Source organism: Lepeophtheirus salmonis, chromosome 4, assembly GCF_016086655.4.
Source record: "Lepeophtheirus salmonis chromosome 4, UVic_Lsal_1.4, whole genome shotgun sequence".
NCBI classification, from domain to species: domain Eukaryota; kingdom Metazoa; phylum Arthropoda; class Copepoda; order Siphonostomatoida; family Caligidae; genus Lepeophtheirus; species Lepeophtheirus salmonis.
In genome coordinates, this window is record NC_052134.2 from 29926696 (window position 1) to 29945645 (window position 18950).

General features: G+C 28.0%; 1 protein-coding gene across 34 annotated transcripts in view; it reads left to right on the plus strand.

Annotated features, from left to right (window-relative positions):
- LOC121116681 (neuronal acetylcholine receptor subunit alpha-7) overlaps nt 1-17939 on the plus strand; it is a 37063-nt gene extending 19124 nt beyond the window's left edge. For 7 of the 34 annotated variants that reach the window (XM_040710960.2, XM_040710958.2, XM_040710956.2 and 4 more), the window contains 4 exons: nt 1848-1931; nt 5932-6015; nt 14175-14284; nt 14345-17939. In XM_040710960.2, the coding sequence (XP_040566894.1) occupies nt 1848-1931; nt 5932-6015; nt 14175-14284; nt 14345-14944 (878 nt within the window). In that variant the 3' untranslated portion in view covers nt 14945-17939. Of the gene's footprint in view, nt 1-582; nt 670-1847; nt 1932-3081; nt 3169-5931; nt 6016-7788; nt 7873-14174; nt 14285-14344 lie in introns of all 34 variants that reach the window. The other 27 variants (XM_040710964.2, XM_071887803.1, XM_071887806.1 and 24 more) reach the window with 11 other exon arrangements.
- Nucleotides 17940-18950: the final 1011 nt, after the last annotated feature.

Here is an 18950-nt window from a genome sequence, read left to right on the forward strand (position 1 = left end):
AAAATCTCAAACGCGGGAGCATGCTCGAAAAAAAAAATCAAAATTTTTATAAAGGATTACAAACATATTATGTATTATATATTTAATGGAACAAAAACTTAAAAGTCTCATTTTTTTTTTTTTTGATTATTGTTATTTTTGATTTCCTATTTGTCAAAAACTCTTTTTTTACCTATTTTTTGGGACACTTAATTTCTTTTTGTGACGTTATTTTTTCTTTATAATTTAAGTTGAAAGTATGTCTACTATCACAGTCTTGCAAGTACATACAAGAAAGTTATTCGAAAGAATCATTTACATACATAAACGGAGTGATGAGCCTTGTTTTAATTTTTATACTTTTGGGAGAAATAATTCTTACTTTCATTGAGGTTGAAATTTTGATATTTTCTGCATTGCTCATCACAGTTATTTATATTCAAAATAAATTTACATTTTTTATTAAAAAAAAAAAAAAAAAAAAAAAAAAAAAAAAAAAAAAAAAAATGATTGAGGTATTTTATCTTTATTACTACATATATTCATGCATACACTTTGTTGATTCAACATTTTTTATAAACAAATAAATAAAACATCTTTCAGGTGTCACCGTCTTGCTTTCATTAACAGTATTTCAACAAAATGTGAGCGAGGCGATGCCTGTCACATCACTACAAGTGCCATTGTTAGGTAATTTTCATTCGTACCAACGTAATATAAACTCAATTATATTATTATCTTTTTTTTACATTCTTTTATATATACATATCATACATTTTTATATATTTTTTTTTTTTTGAAGGCAGCAATTCATACAACCATTTGAAATTATAGTTATATACAAACATACATTTACATATTATATACATATGAGTATATGAGCAGTGGTCATAATAGTATCATTTCCTTATTAGTACATACATACATATAATAATCTGTTAGGCAAGAACCCTGAGTCGTCTTCCCTCTTATTTTTGCTCTTCATTCATTCACTCCCTCTATCAAGTTGGTATACTCAATACATACAAATATCGTTTATTTTTGGTATACTATGCCTCCATTTAATACACATGTCTGTACACTTTCCCAGAACTGTACATATGTATACTTTTGTCCCCTTCCTCATATTGTAAGAGGGAGGAAGGAAGAATCACAGCAACAAGACGTCTAAGTGAATTATAAACATTCATAGAATTCATCATCATTCTATAGGTACATTGATACTAGATAAGAAGTACATACATCGGGAATCATTAGGTATATTGTATAAATAAATATTTCCCCTTCTCCTCAAAATATGCTCTAATTTTATAGTAAAGTGTACTTTAATTGTTTTACTATTTTTATCTCTAATAAAAGGCCTTACTAATAGGACAAATATATGACCATACAATTTTTTTTCAGGACCTTCTTCGTATACATTCATATTCTTTATGCAGTTTGCTTACTTCTACCCTCTAAGTATTTTACGGTGATAACGCATTCCTACCTCATTGCGACATTGGGTGACTCATGATCATTACTTGTCTTCAACCACTTTTTATGACGTGTTCCTTCTTCTTAACCCTTAAGAGTATCCATACACACTACACATACCTTTTATATTAAGAGTCTAAAAAGTAAATTTTGAAAGCAAAATATGTAAATTAATGTTCTTAGTCTTGCGTTTCCTCCTACCCTTTTCTTTAAAAAATATTATTTTCAAACACATTATTATGATAAATATAATAAGTAGAATCATATTATTCGAGTCCTTTATATTAATTGAAAAAAATTGATAGCAGCACTTTAAAGTCTGACTTTTGTAATATAACACCCCTCTTGATGTAACTTGAAGCAAGTAAAAAAATACAGCATACTATTTTCAGGTGTAACAATTCTACTCTCATTGACTGTGTTTCTTAATATGGTGTCTGCCACTATGCCAGTGACTTCAGATAATCCTCTACTAGGTAATTCTTGCTGTGATTATGTTCGAGTTTTCCCATCATTTGTACATTCTCTCACAAACATTTTCATTGCAACCATTTGAAATCAAAAAAAAACCCACATTCTTATAACTAAACAAAACTAATAGTATTAAAGTGGTAAAGTAGATGCTTCATATATATACATATATATTTAGTTTGAGTGTGCCTCATTATAAATGAATGAATATAACAGTTATTAATAATATTACAGATATCATTTTATTAATACATACATTATACAAACTTGGGGTTTTTTATGTGTGCTCATGTGCGTAGTATTTGAAGGCAATTCCTACTACATAAAATATATAAATAGTAACTTACTTACATACATACATATGAGGGTGTACTGTAATCACAAAAATTGTGAACTATGGTATTGCCGGATATATTTTATTTTGGATGGTATTCCTTTAAACAGGAAAATAACTATCAAACGTCAAAAAAATGGTATGAGTATATTAGTTCCAACTTGCAGCCAAAAAAATATTATTCGTCTTTTGGTACTGCCCTTATTTTGACGTTTTTCTATATTTTTATTACTCAAATTTCGTTTTTGATACCAAGTGTTAGTTTTAAATAATATACTTTCATTATTTTTTTATGCCAAATAAGACAGCCAATTTTACTTTTTTATAATTTTAATTAAATTAATTTAAACCTCAATTGAATATCACTAATTATATTATTACAAAAAGATAGTATACATTAATCAACAGTATGTATGAAACTGAAATACTCATACCATGCGGCAAGTTAGAGAAACATTGTTAAAAGTATTGTTACAAAATATATGTTTCATCGATAATACTTCCTCAAATAAAAGTCCTGTAACTTGATTCAAATCGATTTTTTTTTTTTGAAAAAACAGCATCAAAATTCTTTTTTTTTTGTTATTTACAGATTTCCAAATCAAAACTCTTCCATAAAGGACTTTTTTTTTGAAATTTTGATGGTTATTTTATTATTTAGAGGAAGGAAATAAAAAGTAAAAAATATCTCATGATATCAAATTCTAACCTTTTGTCATATCGGTATAGTCTAATACAATTATGGACACTTGATTTCTCTCTGTATCTTTTCATGGAGGGTATGGATTTAATGAATAATAATAAGGGTCCCATTTTTCTAGGTTTTACTATTCTCTTATCATTGACTGTTTTTTCACAAGTGGTATCTGAATCAATGCCTGCTACGTCAGATGCACTACCACTTTTAGGTAATTGAACCTATTCCCCAAACTCTCTTGCATTCAAACATTCAAAGTATCATTAATATTATAATAAATATATATTCTCTACCAATTCCAACTCATTTAATAATCAATATTTTATTATACATAACTAACACTTTAAAACATGTTTTGCTCTATATTACGCATACATAATAATATTTTTATTCAGTTCGATGTTGTATTTAAAATAGTAACTCTTTGTTTATTTATCATAACTATTATAATATATATATATTTATTTTTTTAAAAAGGCATAAATAGCTGCACTTGATCGTCCTCTTAACTAAAACAAATATATCAGTCATTATTATTTCTCTATTAATCTAAAAATAATCATATTTATTTTCATTATCGTTCTTATTTATAATTTTTATTATTATTTATTTGATTAAATAGAATTAAAGTATATTTTGGGGCTTAGGTATTCTTATTATTCTCTAAATTTGAATGCATTTACGAAACATATAAACGTTTATATATACATATTCTAATACCTTTTGGTCTATACCTACATGGGTATATAATCGTTAAAAATTACCTGACATTTGGTATTTACTTGCCACTAACTCCCCTACTACTTACATATTAATCAATATATTACATGCTTATATATATCTACATAATTGTATGAACCAAACAACTTTACATTTCAGGAGTGACAGTTTTGTTGTCCCTAACTGTTTTCAGTATTATGGTAAATGAGATGTTGCCAAAGGTATCTGACGCTGTTCCTATACTAGGTGTGTGTGTTATCTAATAACAAATGTATCAAAAAGGAAATCACAGATGTATATCCCGTCTGTCTGTAATGATCAAATACCATCCGATCATATGTAGTACATATTTTTATTATTATTACATATTTGTCCATGAGAGGCTAGCATCGAAACCGCTTATGAAACTAAATTGGGAATTAACTCTAGTTACATACATATATATGCAAGATGTGTTCAACAAGCAAGTTACTTATCAAATTTCGCAAGGAACGTATATTCGGTATGCTAGTTTTTTTTTTGATTTTTTTAAATATTAGCAGATTCGAAAAAGAACATCTATTCATTATTTAAAGCTATATAATCTGTTTAGTTTGTTACTGAGAGGCATAATGGCATAACATATTTTGTGTTTCCGGCGATTTTTGCTCTACGTCCTTTCATCGGTCTCTTCAGTTTTGGGACTTTGGTTTCGATTTCATAACCTTATATATATATGATTCGTCATCAGTGGAAACCTTTTTTAGCAAATCAGGATCATCATTAATGTGCGCTCAGACGACGATTCTTCTTTCTAAAATTAAGTAGTTTTGGAAATAAACTTTTTTGACACTCGGTACATGCCCATAATATATAAAAGTTATCATAGCACGTGCCAATCGATATGTTAATATCCTCAGAAAGTGATATTAAAGTCATTCGACTCTACTCAAAAACAATTTTCTTGACTGATTTAACGTGTTCAACGTGTTTGGGCATCCAGGCTTGTCATTGGCATCTTAATTGTCATTTTGGAGGAGATTGTACCATTTATAACATTTATTTACTCAAAAACAGTGTCACCGATTGCCACCATCAACATTTCCAGTATTTTGAACCACTTAATTTTAATTTTTATACACAATTTAATGCAGATTTTTGATCCATGTATTTTTTTTCGATAAATTATTTTGAAAATATAAAAATACTTTGAATAATCATACCTCTCACAACCAAACTAAATATATTAAATAGTTATAAACAATAAGTATACGGTCTTTTTCGAATGTACTAAAATAATAAAAAAATCTAGCATAGCAAATATATATATCCCCCGAAATTTGAAAAGTCACCTTACTGTTTGAACACACCTCATATATATATAACTCTCTGCTCTAGCATAGTAATATGATAAATCCTTTTGTCTGATTATGATCCAGCTATTATTTAGATTCATATACCATACAATGATTGGCACTCTGCATTGCTTATATTCTTATTCATTCTACTAACAAATTATGTTTACATATTAAATAGTAATATTTATTTGAACTTCACATCCATCATTCGTTCATCTGAGAGAAAATGTATGTCTAGGAATCTGCTCTTTTCTAGTGTATTGTGCATCCTTCTTCCTACAAGTCTCTATATTTCTTTTACAGATCATTTGGTTATTACTTACTTATTAACATATCATAATTACATATTCTCATAATTAGTATCTCTTTCTTTCTCCCCCTTGTTTTACTTAAATATTAATACAAGGAATGGCAGATACATATTTACGTATGTAATACCTCCAATGTGAATAATTACACATAAACCTATTATGTACATAAATGGAATGTGAATTTTATTTATCTTGCATTTGTTTGTTTTATTTATCTCAGCAGAGTTTGAAGTTATGAAATGATTCATTTTTGTTTTTATCCACTTTTACTTTTTTACAAGTTTTATTTGTTTAAGGAGAGTGTTATGTTTTATTTCATCTTAATTAATCCATACATATAGCACTATGGTCTTTATGTTTTCCTTGCATTTTCTTAACTATTTCGGGCCTACATACATACATATACTATAGAATGAAGCACCACAAGGTATAATATTAAATATAATGCTCTCACCCTCTAATCCCCATATGATCTTTGCTATATTTTAATTTTATTTTTTTTAAACTTGAGCTAACCCCTTTTTTACACAACCTCAGAATAATTTTTCAGGGACTTTACCATATGTATTCAGTCATTTAACTCAGAATCACCCAAATTTCTTCCAGGTGTTACAATTATGTTGTCTATAACAATATTTGCAACTATAGTTGGGGAAATGCTTCCTGTATCGGACGCTACTCCACTCATAGGTTAGCTAACTAGAAATATGAAAAAATTATATACATATATATTCTTTTAATTTTTGTTATTCCTAAAAATCCTATATCATTATTATATTTTTTTATTAATTTATTTTTTTAATAGAAAAAAGTATTTTTTTAGTTGTTTTTTTTTCTTAATAAATACATTATGCCAACAATAAAGCTTGTCTCTCCTAGCATTACATATATCACTGTGTTGTAAATCTTTTTTCGTTCTTTTTTTACTAAACAAATTATTTTGTAGTACAACATACAGGTCATTCATTCATTATTCATCTATCTATCTACAATAAATTAACTTATTTTTTTTCTATTAATCATTATTATTATATAAAGAAAGCAAAACCAAATGAGACTTCTTTTTCATTGTCGCATAGTGTACAAGTTTTGTAGGCGTTTAAATAGATATTTTCTTAAATAAGTTGTCATACTATCATTGCGCTAAAAAAATTACTATATCTTATAAATTAAACAAAGAAACACAAAAATTCACAAAATTGACATTTTTTGAAGGGCCCCTACAAGTTTATAGAATTATTCAAAGTTTTCGTCTTCCATCCTCCCTTCACTTTTCCCTCTCTAAATTCCTCATTCACAAAAAATACAATCCCCAGCCTACTACCCAAATAAATAAAACAGCAAAGAAATTAAATAAATGAGTTTTTCTTCCTCCTTCAAGGTATGTATATGTATTGAAGCACAAATACAAAAATAATCATCCATTAAGTAGCCTTTTCTTCTTCTATCCACCACCTTCCCAAGTCCCATATGCTTCTTCTTTGCTGTTGTCTTTTCTTCGCACAAGGCTACAACTTTCTTTTTTTTTTAAATCTAGAATAAATATTAATAATTATATTTACCAATTTCTTAATTCTACATAAAAATCAATTTATATCATCAAGAATTTCTTTCTCTTATACCTAATTCCTTTAAATCAATACCTATATGGGACACATTTTATCATCTTTTACCTCCTTGACTTATTTTTAAATATACAAATTTCTATATATCATCTATTCGACAACTCTCTTTTGTATGGATATATATATGTATCCGTACATGCACAGTTATCCACTTATATGAGTTTGTTTGGAAAATGTTGTCACTCATTTTTTTAAAATACATGAGTACCCCATCTACATACAAAAATAGTCAAAAATTAGCTATAAGATAGTATTGTTGATTGTTATTTTTTATTTTTTTCCTATTTTATTTAAGGGTACTTTTTGTCTCTCACTTTAAAGAGTTTAATTGTAGATTATCTTTTAGTTTTACTTATTTTTTTTTTTAAAGTTTGTCTCCTTTTTAAAAAAAATGGAAACTCCTAGGGTCTTTTTTTTTCTTTTCAGTAAAAAAAAAATTACTTGCATGGATCAGACACACACACACACACAAAACGTTTACAAAAGCAAACAAACTATTCTTAGATTGAAAAAAAAAACGACATTAAAAAACTTTATTATTATTTTATTTTGAGTTTTTTTCCGTTAATTAAGTTATATGTTCTTCTTTATCAATTGTCGTCAAGATTGTATTCATATTTTTTAACTACTACTCTTAATGATATTAAAAAAACCTCTTAATAATAATTAATAAAACAAAATTATTGAACCTTGTTGGTTATTTACGATATTTATTGTAATTTTATTATTCATACTACATACATTGACTGGCAGTGTTAGGTGAAAAGAATTTCTCTATGCATTCAGATAACACATATCGTTTTGGCCCACCATAATAATTGTTACAATTGATTTACAGGTGTAGCCATTATGTTGTCCATAACAATTTTTGCAACAATTGTTGGGGAAATGCTACCAGTCTCAGATGCAACTCCTCTTATAGGTTAGAATATAAGAAATATCACACTCTACTACTACACAATCAATAATTACATTATTTAAATTTATATCTATATATATTCATTTTCCTCTATTTGTTTTTATCTTTACTTGTGTCAAAAAGATCAAAACACACCAAAAATTAAATTTTTGAAAACCGTCATCGTTATTTAAACTTATTAATAAAAAAAAACCCAGATGATTTTACAACAAACTTGCAACATATTACATAATATCCCCCCTTATTGCTCTTCCTCTCATGTGACACTTCAAACAAGACGTCAACTGAGATCCATGTTTTTTTAAGCCTTTAAAAATAGTCATTACTAAAAATTCAAAATAACTCCCGTATATGTTGAGATATATATACCCACGGCACGTCGCGGTTGTGTTTAAAATAAAGAAAAAAAATATATATATTTGAAAAAACTTGGATTCATTTACTGAATGATTCTTAATTTATACAATTAAATCAATGTGAACTCTTTTTTTTAGTGTATCAAATACCTTCTCCTGATAAATAAAAACAACAACATGTTTTTAAGGCCTTTTTCCTGTATTTTTCATAAACATACATATATAAAATTTTTGAGAGATAGGATGATAGTACATTTGTACTCATTATAGTTACAAAAAAAAAAAAAAAAAAACTACTTAATATAATTACATTTCTAATGTACATTCACAAAGATCAGATGGGGACACATTTAACTCAAATATTTTATATAATCCAAAGGAATGAGATTATTCAAATCCATCGTCATTACTATCACTAGAGATGTGAAAATATCCGATATCCTCGCGAGTGTACATTAAAAGAAATATATATATATTTGTGGTAATCTGCAAGATATTTAAGTTTTCTATAATTACGTCAAAATTATAGCGTATTAGAGAGTAATCCTAACTATAGTTTATTTAGTGATCTCTTTCAGCTTGTCGTCTCTCAAAGTAATTACACTTTTTTTGTGTCAGGCTTTGTTTTGTATACTTAGAGAGATTTCGACAATTTTCAAATCTCTAGCCATGACTATTCCCCTACCAAAATATCATCTATCTCTTTATTTTATTATCATTGCTATTCGTTTCAGTTTAGTTATTATTTATAATTTATTAGTAGTGTTATTATTTCTTTTCTTTTTTGTCTAAGAATCTAGAAAAAGTAATATTCAATTATTATTTTTACATTTTAAATAGCATGGACATGCTTGTAATTATTTTTGTATTATTCTGTTTGTTTCTTATTTTTCACTTTTATCGCCAGTAAAGTGAGTCGTTTGGAATTTTTTAAATATTCGTCTGTAACTAAAAGAAACCGTGAAATAATTTTCAATTTTTTTAAAAAAAGGAAAGCACTTACCTACATACAACAAGAATAAATGAGAGTCATAATATCCTAAATAAATAAAACTATTATTTAATATTGATAAATTGAGCAGTGACTTTTGCGATATGAAATCAACTAAATACATCTTCAAAACTCATTGCTCAAATAAAATACATAACTACATATAAAAAAAATCCAGTTCCTTTGCTCCAAAAAATAGGTTGTGCATGATTCATAGCTACATAATTAAGAAAAATCCACCTATTTCTTGGTCTTTGGAGTGTAACTCTTTAAAACATTTTAACTATAAACAAAGTGTACGTTTCCTAATAATGATGAAAATTTAACAAATCCACCACTAATATTCTTTTATATTTCAGATAATAATAATAATAATAAAAATATTGAACACATATTTGTAGCTCTTCTTCTGCCTCTTCTACTACTCCTTGGATATAATATGTAGTACATACATATATGTGTATTTCTTTATAAATTTGTTGTTTAAAAAAGGTTATTAAAAAATAATAGGAGTCCCAAAAAGCCATCCATCTAATATATTCTGATTATTAAACAGTGTTCATTTTTTAATAAATATATGTAAACAGGTGTGATCAACGTTTCCTTTTTAAAAAACAAGCTAGCTCCAGCTTTGTTTGCTTGTACTTACTTACACACAAACATATTTCTTCACAAGAGTTTCAGATATAATATTACATGATTGTATATAGTCAATTTTTAGGATGATTCACTTTGTTTTTTATTAGATGAGTTCCTCACTAACAAACTAAATACTTAGTTCTTTATTTATTTATTTTGTGATGTGCTAATGATTGAAAATTGAAATAGTATGGTATATACAGCCTGATTGAATACCATTACAACTATCATCACAATTATCTCTCTCTCTCTCTCTTCAAATACCCCTCTACTTTCAAGTGTGAATGTTGACAGAAACCCCCCCTCCCCTCATCGTTATCCTTACTATCAAACTTATACTATTCCACTACTACTAACAACATCCATTTCCTCTTGCACCGCATTGAATAAAACAGTTTGATATACTAAGATTGTATTTTATTTACTAACAAAGTCATCTATACAACAAAAAAAGTTAAAAACAAATAAAAAAAAAGCCTATCAAATTAATAAAACAATAATAATAATTAAAAAAATATTTTTTAAAAATTGTGAAGAAAAGTGTTATATCCATTTGAAGAAACACAAAACACAAACAAATATATAGCTAAGACCACTAAAATATACTAAAATTACATTCATTAAATTTTGTTTTTGTTTTTATAAACTAACGTCAAAAATTAAACAAAAAACTAATCTGAAGAAAAAAATATAATTAACAACAAGGTTCAAATGGTTGTAGTCTGCTAATACAAATACCTAAAAAAATAATCATAAATAAATTACGTCCGTTGTTATTAGATTTTGGAATATGAAAAATACAAAAACAAAAAAAAAACCAATATATATTCCAGGGTCTAATCCAAGGGATCCTAAATAAAACTCAATTAAATAAAATATACAATGCCAAAAGGATTTACTAAATTAAAAAAAATAAATCTTCAACTATATCCTAGTTAAATTATTTAAAAAAAATTAAATAATACATACTTATATAATTAATAACTAAAAATCTTTAAAACCATATCTAATAAATACATGTTCTTAATAGTTGATTAACTTTGTTAGTAGTTTTTTGATTAGTGAGTCTTATTATTTTTCTCTCTTTATTTTATATATGTCCTTTACTAAACCTTTTATGATTCATTGCATGCCTATATATTATTAAAGAATTGTTGATTCCGTCTCCTTTTTTATCTCCACATACTATTTTCTGTTTGCTACTCTATACATACACATATGTACCTACTCTTTTCGTTTCTAATGTTCCTTACATATACATATTGTGTGTGTGTTTGCTATAAAAACATTCTCTAAAATATCATTATTATTTCCTTATGGCATTGACGTTTCAGTTAATTTAAGGATGGTTTATAATGTGTGGGAGTAGACGTGCCAGAGTTCCGTACAAGCTGCAGTGGGATACCCTTTCAATAATAATTGTTTCTGTGATTCATGGATGTAAAATTTGTACCAGAGATGAGACGACTCCAAAATAATAAAATAATAATCCTGATGTCGAGGCGATTCTAGTAAAAACTCCTTATGGCAATTCCTTAATATTTAGAAATAGCATATTTTTCTATGAATTGCAATCACCTGGTGAGCTATTTCCATGGCAAATTCTCACAGGGTGAGTAATCCCACCACAAACTTTCCCCAGGCTAATTTTCCAAAGGTGAGAATTAATAGATCCCTCCCTCCAAAATTGTGAAACAAACAGCTGATATTAACAAAAATCTTAGTTCATCTGTACCAAATGGATTGCCCTTCGCCTTTTACAAAAAAAAATGCAAAAACAATTCTACCTATGAGACAACTTGCATTACATTTACAAAGCTTATTTTCTTAAAATAACAACATCTGCACCACCCGCATGTGTTTTGTACACTTTAGTTCACATTTGGTCTGTGTTCAATTTGTTTCTTCTCAGTTTTTGAGCATTTTTATTTAAAAATTATTTTGTTATGATATTTTATAAAATTATAAGACTTAAGTCATAAATTAACATGATCATTTTTTGTATCTAGACGGATTTTTTTCATTACTTAAAAAGTAATAAATAATAGTACACCAGAATCGGAGTCGAAAATAAAACACTGTTTTATCTCTGCCAATTCCATAAAAAGCACCCAGTTGTCCCATCACTAATGTGTGCATAGACAGGTACTAGAATACAGGTACAGAAATCCCTCCTCCACAAGATATTTCTGTACATTTAGTAAGACCCAGAGCAAAGCAACTCTTGACATCAACACTACAATTGATTACATCCTTCATGCATATTCTTATAATCCATAACCCAGGTGCAACGTCTCTCATCAAAAGAAAGCTTCCATTTGTTGAATCTACTTAACGGCCGACACCCTTTCATTTTGACATTTATCACTCTTTCTTTACAAATTTCTTCTCTTTTACATCGTACATACATACAAATAGTAAATACTATTAAAATATCGATGTATATATGTACATACATGATTGAGTACCCAAGTATATTTCTTGGCCTACTCATGTTACAAAATCCACCTTGTATCGTTGTATGACAGGAAAAGTTTGTGGAATGCATAAATCTATGCAACTCAAATAATATACTTACTATTCGAGTGTATCATTTATTGCTGTTTGGATTTTTAAACCACATAATACAGTCACTCCTGAAATATCTTTCATAATAAATTCAACTTTTTCTGTTGCAAAAACGTATTTTTGGATTTATTTGCAAAGTCGAGCGATTTTCAATCAAGATTTGATGAATTTGAATAGTGGGTTCCATTTTAAGTCGTTCTTTTGCTTTGTCTATATTCCCTTTCTTTTTTTCATTTAAGCCATATACATTGCAACAAATGCAAAACCGCTGTTATCACACATATCACATCACAATTAATCTCATCAAAGTTAATGAGTACATTTTTAGTAACAAAAGTTCGTATAAAGTAATTTCCGTGGTTCAGAGTCCATCAAAAAATAAAATTTGCTTAAAATTTGGGCTAAAAAAAAAGCATATTCACAAACAGAGTGTTAAATATTCTTTGTTTGCCCTCATTTTTTCTTAACACTCCTTTTCTCAAAGATTGGAGTAAATGCTATTCCCATCCTTTTGTTTATACTTGATGCCATATGCATTTATATTTAAATATTCATTCATATATGTAATTTTACATATATGGGTCGTTATTTGAGTCAATATTTGATTGAGGTACATTGTTACTACAATGAATTGATGACTTTTCAGTATCTCCATTCCATGTTTTTGAGGGATTTTATTATTTACTTAAATCATCATTATAATAATGTTTTCTTCCATCACTTAGATACATACATCAAATCAAAAATTTATTGTTATGACTAAATAGGATTACAATGGATTTATGAAGGAGAGCATTGTTTTTTTATATGTTGCTATTGACATCATCGTCTTCTTCTGATGTAAAACTATAATAATTTATTTTTTATTTATTTCAAAAAAAAAAAAAAAACCTATTTGAGGAATATCTGATGTATTTTCCTTTGATTTATTGATTCTTCTTTTATTATTTTATTTAGTATAAATATTTAGGAGGCCCTGGCTATACATTATGCTACTTTTTCTATTTATTTATTGAATATAAATATATATTAATTTTTTTTTCTTTACAAAAAAAAAAATCATCCATCACAAAAATCAATAAATATTGTTAGAGGTAATCCCATTTTTCATATTTCTTTCTCAATATTATGATTTCTTTTAAATAAAGTTAAAAGTAGAAAAATATATAATATTATTATTAGATATTGTATTATTCTACATGGTCTCTACTTGCATAGAATGTTCTTCACTATCTTATGTTGTACATATCATGTAATTGCTTACATAATATCATAAGTAAGTAGAAACTTTATTTCATCATGTTTATACTCTGCGTCTCATCCCAATACATGTAAAAAAAAAAGTCAAATATTAAAACAATGCAAATCCCTTTTCCTTCTTATTTACTATTAATTCTTTTCAATTATAATTGACCAGTACTCAACTTTCTTTTTACTTTTTTTTTACATCATTATCATCCTTAGATTAAAAAAAACTAAAAAAAAAAAACCCACACATGAGCAATTAAACTAATGATGCAATGATTGTATTTTATTTAGCTTCTTTGGCCATGTGTAACCACTTACAAATACGATATTAAAAATGGAATAAAGTGTTGTCTGTCGTCATATTTCTACAAGTTGTTGGAATAAAAATATACATGATAGACAATCCACATTTATTTCACAATATTTTCTTAAAGTTAATAAATCTACTACTTCTCAATCTAATTCAGTGACTTTTTTTCTTTTCCATGCCTACATCTCTAAAGGAACCTATTTCAACTGCATCATGTTTATGGTAGCCTCCTCCGTGGTGACAACCATTATGATATTAAATTATCATCATCGCCTTGCTGACACTCATGAAATGCCAAACTGGGTAAGTATTCACAACCCAATAATATAGTGGTTTGGTTGACTTATATCCACATATATTTAGGTACGTTGCGTGTTTTTGCAATGGATCCCTTGGGTGCTCCGAATGGGTCGACCAGGTGAGAAGATCACTCGAAAGACGATTTTAATGCAAAATAAAATGAAGGAGTTGGACTTGAAAGAGAGGTCTTCCAAGAGTTTATTGGCAAATGTCCTTGACATGGATGATGACTTTCGTCCAGCTTCAACTCTGCCGCACATCCACCCCCATCATCCGTCTCATTCTCTTGCGGGTGGAAGTGGTACAGGCTCTACTGCTAATTCATCGACAAAAAGTGGGTTTCGAGTCACGCCAGGGTTACATCAGCCTCCGCCTCCACCACCACCGCCGCCTTTAGGGAATTCAACTGGTGATGTGACGTTGGGTGATGGAATGACGTCGGGTATTCCTCCTGGGATCCATCGAGAACTCAGTCTCATTCTCAAGGAAATCCGAGTCATCACAGATAAAATACGGGAAGACGAAGATACTGCTGCAATCGAAAATGATTGGAAATTTGCCGCCATGGTGCTAGATAGACTCTGTTTAATTACATTCACTATGTTTACGATAATAGCCACTGTTGCAGTTTTGTTCTCAGCCCCTCATATTATTGTCACATAATTACAACAACAATTACCCCATTTTTTTTTCCTTTTTTTTATTCCATTGATAATAATTTTGAGAAAATAGACACACTGACCTACCGACCGACATACAGACAAACAGACAGAAAAAAAGCACCACATCATCAAATAAATTTTATTTGTATAAGCCTTTTAGACCCCTTGACTCTCTCATACTGATATATGTATAAAGTAAGTAAGTATATTCTATCATACTCAATAAATGTACTTATTTACCCACGTATTTATAAATTTGCTACATTTATTCATATATACTTATAAATGAATGGAGTGAATAGAGAAAGAACTCAAGGCAATAGCGTGAAAAAGTAGTACCATTTAATATTTTTATCAATAAATATTACTTCAACATACAGGCGTATTACTATAGTTATGTATATGGGTTCCATGTCTGATGTGTATGACCTAAATATATTAGCAGGGGCGTCTGCAGGAATATATACATATTCTTATGAATTGATTTTTTTTAGAGGGAGGGAGACTGTTCACAAAAAAAATTTCAAAAATGATCATTATTCTTTTTTTAATTTAAAAAATGAATAGCTATTTACAAATTATTAAATTTGAAAAAAAAGTTTTAAATCCACAGTTCTTCACGAGAATTAAATTTAAAGAACAAACAAAATTAAAATATCCATAGTCAATCACAGAAATTATTTTTTTTGTCCAAAATTTCAAAAAAGACATTTATAATATAAAATTTTTTCCTTGCTTGCATAATTTGTCAAATTAAAAATATAAATCTTTTAAAACCAAATTTATTCCTGTGGTTTTGCATTAAAATTTTTCATCCTGGTCCAAAAAAATTTTAGTAAAAAGAAAAATTCCTTACTTTGAGGAGGAAGGAGCCCCCCTCCCGCGGACGTCCCTGGTAAATGTTTAAACAAAGAGAGAAAAGAAAGAAAATCCAAATTGGAGAGAGAGGTGGGAGTTTTTCACATGATTACCTAATACATTTTTTCTTCACGTTATTTTATGTAGCTCAAGACAAGGTATATAAAAATAATAATAATTAACATATATATCCTCCCAGTATAAAAAAATAATAATCCTCTCATTCCTTTTTTTTAATATACAAATGTAATTGTTGCTCAAAAATTATCTACTTTTTTACATACATACAATGTACGGCAAAGAGAAGACACACGTGTGAATGACAAGGGTTTTTTTTTTTTGTAATTTTCTAAAGAATTCTTTGATTCTACAACCACTACTAAACAAAAAAAATTAATATGAATAAGAATAATAAGTAAATCCAAACAAGAATAAATTTGTTATATATGTATGACAACCACAGGATGTAAAGTATTCAGCGAATATACTTCATAATACGTACTATTTTACACGTTACACACCTAAAAACTACTTACAATAACAAAATCAGGGGCGTCTGCAGGATTACATTTTTTTTTATATCAAAAAATTTTAATGTTTGGAAAAAACTTCCAAAATCCAGGACTATCTCGAAAAAATTCCAAAAGTTAAAGTATTTACAAAATAATGAATTTTTGGGAAAAAAAAATATCAATATTATATTCCTTGAAAAAATATTTATAACATTAAATTATTTGCTTCAATGACCTTTTTTAAGAAAATTAATCTTTAAAACAAATTTACCCTAATTTCCACGTTAAATTTTTTCATCTTTACCAAAAAAAGGACAAGAAAAAAGCAAAAAATCCTTACAGCCCCTCCAGCCCACCCTTTGGGGACGTCCCTGAAAATGTGTTTTTTTTTAAATTGATCTTCTTCATTGCTATTTTACCTACAAACTACTACTACTGAATACTTCTGTAAGGTTCTCCTTCTTCTATTCATGAGACAAAAATGGAGCTCAAACGGAGAAATACTTTAAAATAAAAAGCATGAGAAAATAAATAAATAAATATCGCTCAATGTTTTTAATAATATTTTTTTTTACAAATTATACAACTCTAGGCTGATATTACTACATGTAATAATACGAAAAAGCAAAAAAATCATAACTATTATAATATTTTACGAATCAGATACCCACGCGCATCACGTCTAATAATATTTTTTTTCTATCAAAAGTAGCTTTTTGTATATTTCTCTATTTCGTCATATATATATAATAGGTGAGGTAAAAGGTTCTGAGCGTTTTTTCGCTTTATTTTGACAATAAAATTAACATAGTCAGGATTATTTGTGTAATAGTTCCAAAGGCATAATTTTCAGTTCCTGGACAATGGAATAAGTGCTCAAATGCCCATCCATCATGTCGATTTCCATTATTTTATCGACATCCATATTACCAAAACATAATTGTTGGAACCACCACTTTGTTGTTGCGTTTGATACTCTATTGGATCTATAAATAGCACAATTTTTTTTTGCCGCCAACTTGGTTGTAATGATACTCAAGAATGGTTCGAATTTTCTCTTTTTATACTTCCATTTTGGATGTCTAACACACAATACTGGCTTCGCCAAATTAAAAAAAAACTGTAAATGAATTTTTCAATTGCACGCTTAACATTTAAGCATACTTTTAGTTTTGTTTGATACAATGTATTACTCGTGAGATATAGTACATTATTGACATCTAACAAAAAACGCTCAAGAACTTTTTACATAACCAAATATATATATAATCAACGCATGAAAAGTCGTAGATTTTTAATAATATTCATACAAAGTCATTTTTAATAACATATAATAACATTAATAACGAAGATTTTCAGCTCAGAGTTGATCAAACTAACTATATAACAAACAACCCAAAAAGAAAGCATATTGAATTAATTCATCTCTATACTTGTATTATTAATATTATTTTCGATTGATGATTTTTTTACAAATTTAACTATTGATAAAAAAAAACCAACAAAAAAAAATGATATGTTGTTAATTTATATACTTACTTAATCATAATAATAAAATTTACACTAATAAATAAAATGTATTTTCTAAAGACAGAATATAAATAATAATAATTAATACAACTTAAACGTCAACCTTCTTTATTTAACATCAACCCTAACTAACATACCTAAAATCATGATACATAATACTAAATAGTCAAAAACCTAATCCCTACAAATAAAACATAATTATTTCATTAATAACTCATACGGATATTCATATGTACATAGATAAATTAATAATAGTCTTTAAACCTTATTTATAATGGTGAAGATTGTTTTTTTGCAACTGATAAATCTACTAATTTACAGATGATTAATAAATGTAATATATCTAACAATAAGTAAACAACAAATTCGTTTCATTAAATAAATATCCCCCCTCACCCACACAAACAAATTTATTTTTAGAGAGAAGAGAAACAAGAGGATGATGAAGGAGGGTAAAAGAGGACAAGTGAAGTGAGAAAGCTGCTATATATATACAATATGTACCAACCCTTCTATTCTTGCTGCCTCGTCTTTTATACTTCTTCCTCTCTCCCTATTCCCCCCACTTTTTCTATCGATTAGTCAAAGATTAAAATTTTGAAAAAGCAAAGTTTTTTAGGCGTTTTTTTTCAATAATATATACTTTTTAAATGCTAGAAATACAAGGCAAATTTAAAACAAATTATATTGTTCACATATCCACTCAAACCCCGAGTCCCCTACGAACCACAGATCCGACCTCTTCAACTAATGCTCCTTCATATTTCTTATATAGCGAGTGGCCCCATTAAAATCTGAACACTGAATTTTAAAATTCAACAAGATATAATTTATAAATTAGGGTAGAATTTCTAATAAATTAATACTGTCAATTGATGGAAGGCCTGGCACCTTCTGCAGATGTAGTCCACTGCCATAGCTTCCCAGTACTGGTTGACAGAGGCATTGAGGGACTCGGTATTGGGATGATGGACACTGTAGGCCTTCTACTCGACATGTATCCAAAAGATGTAGTAGATGAGATTGGCATCAGAGCTGGAGTGGGAGGGGGGGCAAAAACATCGAAAATAGTTACAAAGATTTCATTAAAAGAGTCTTGTACGGTAG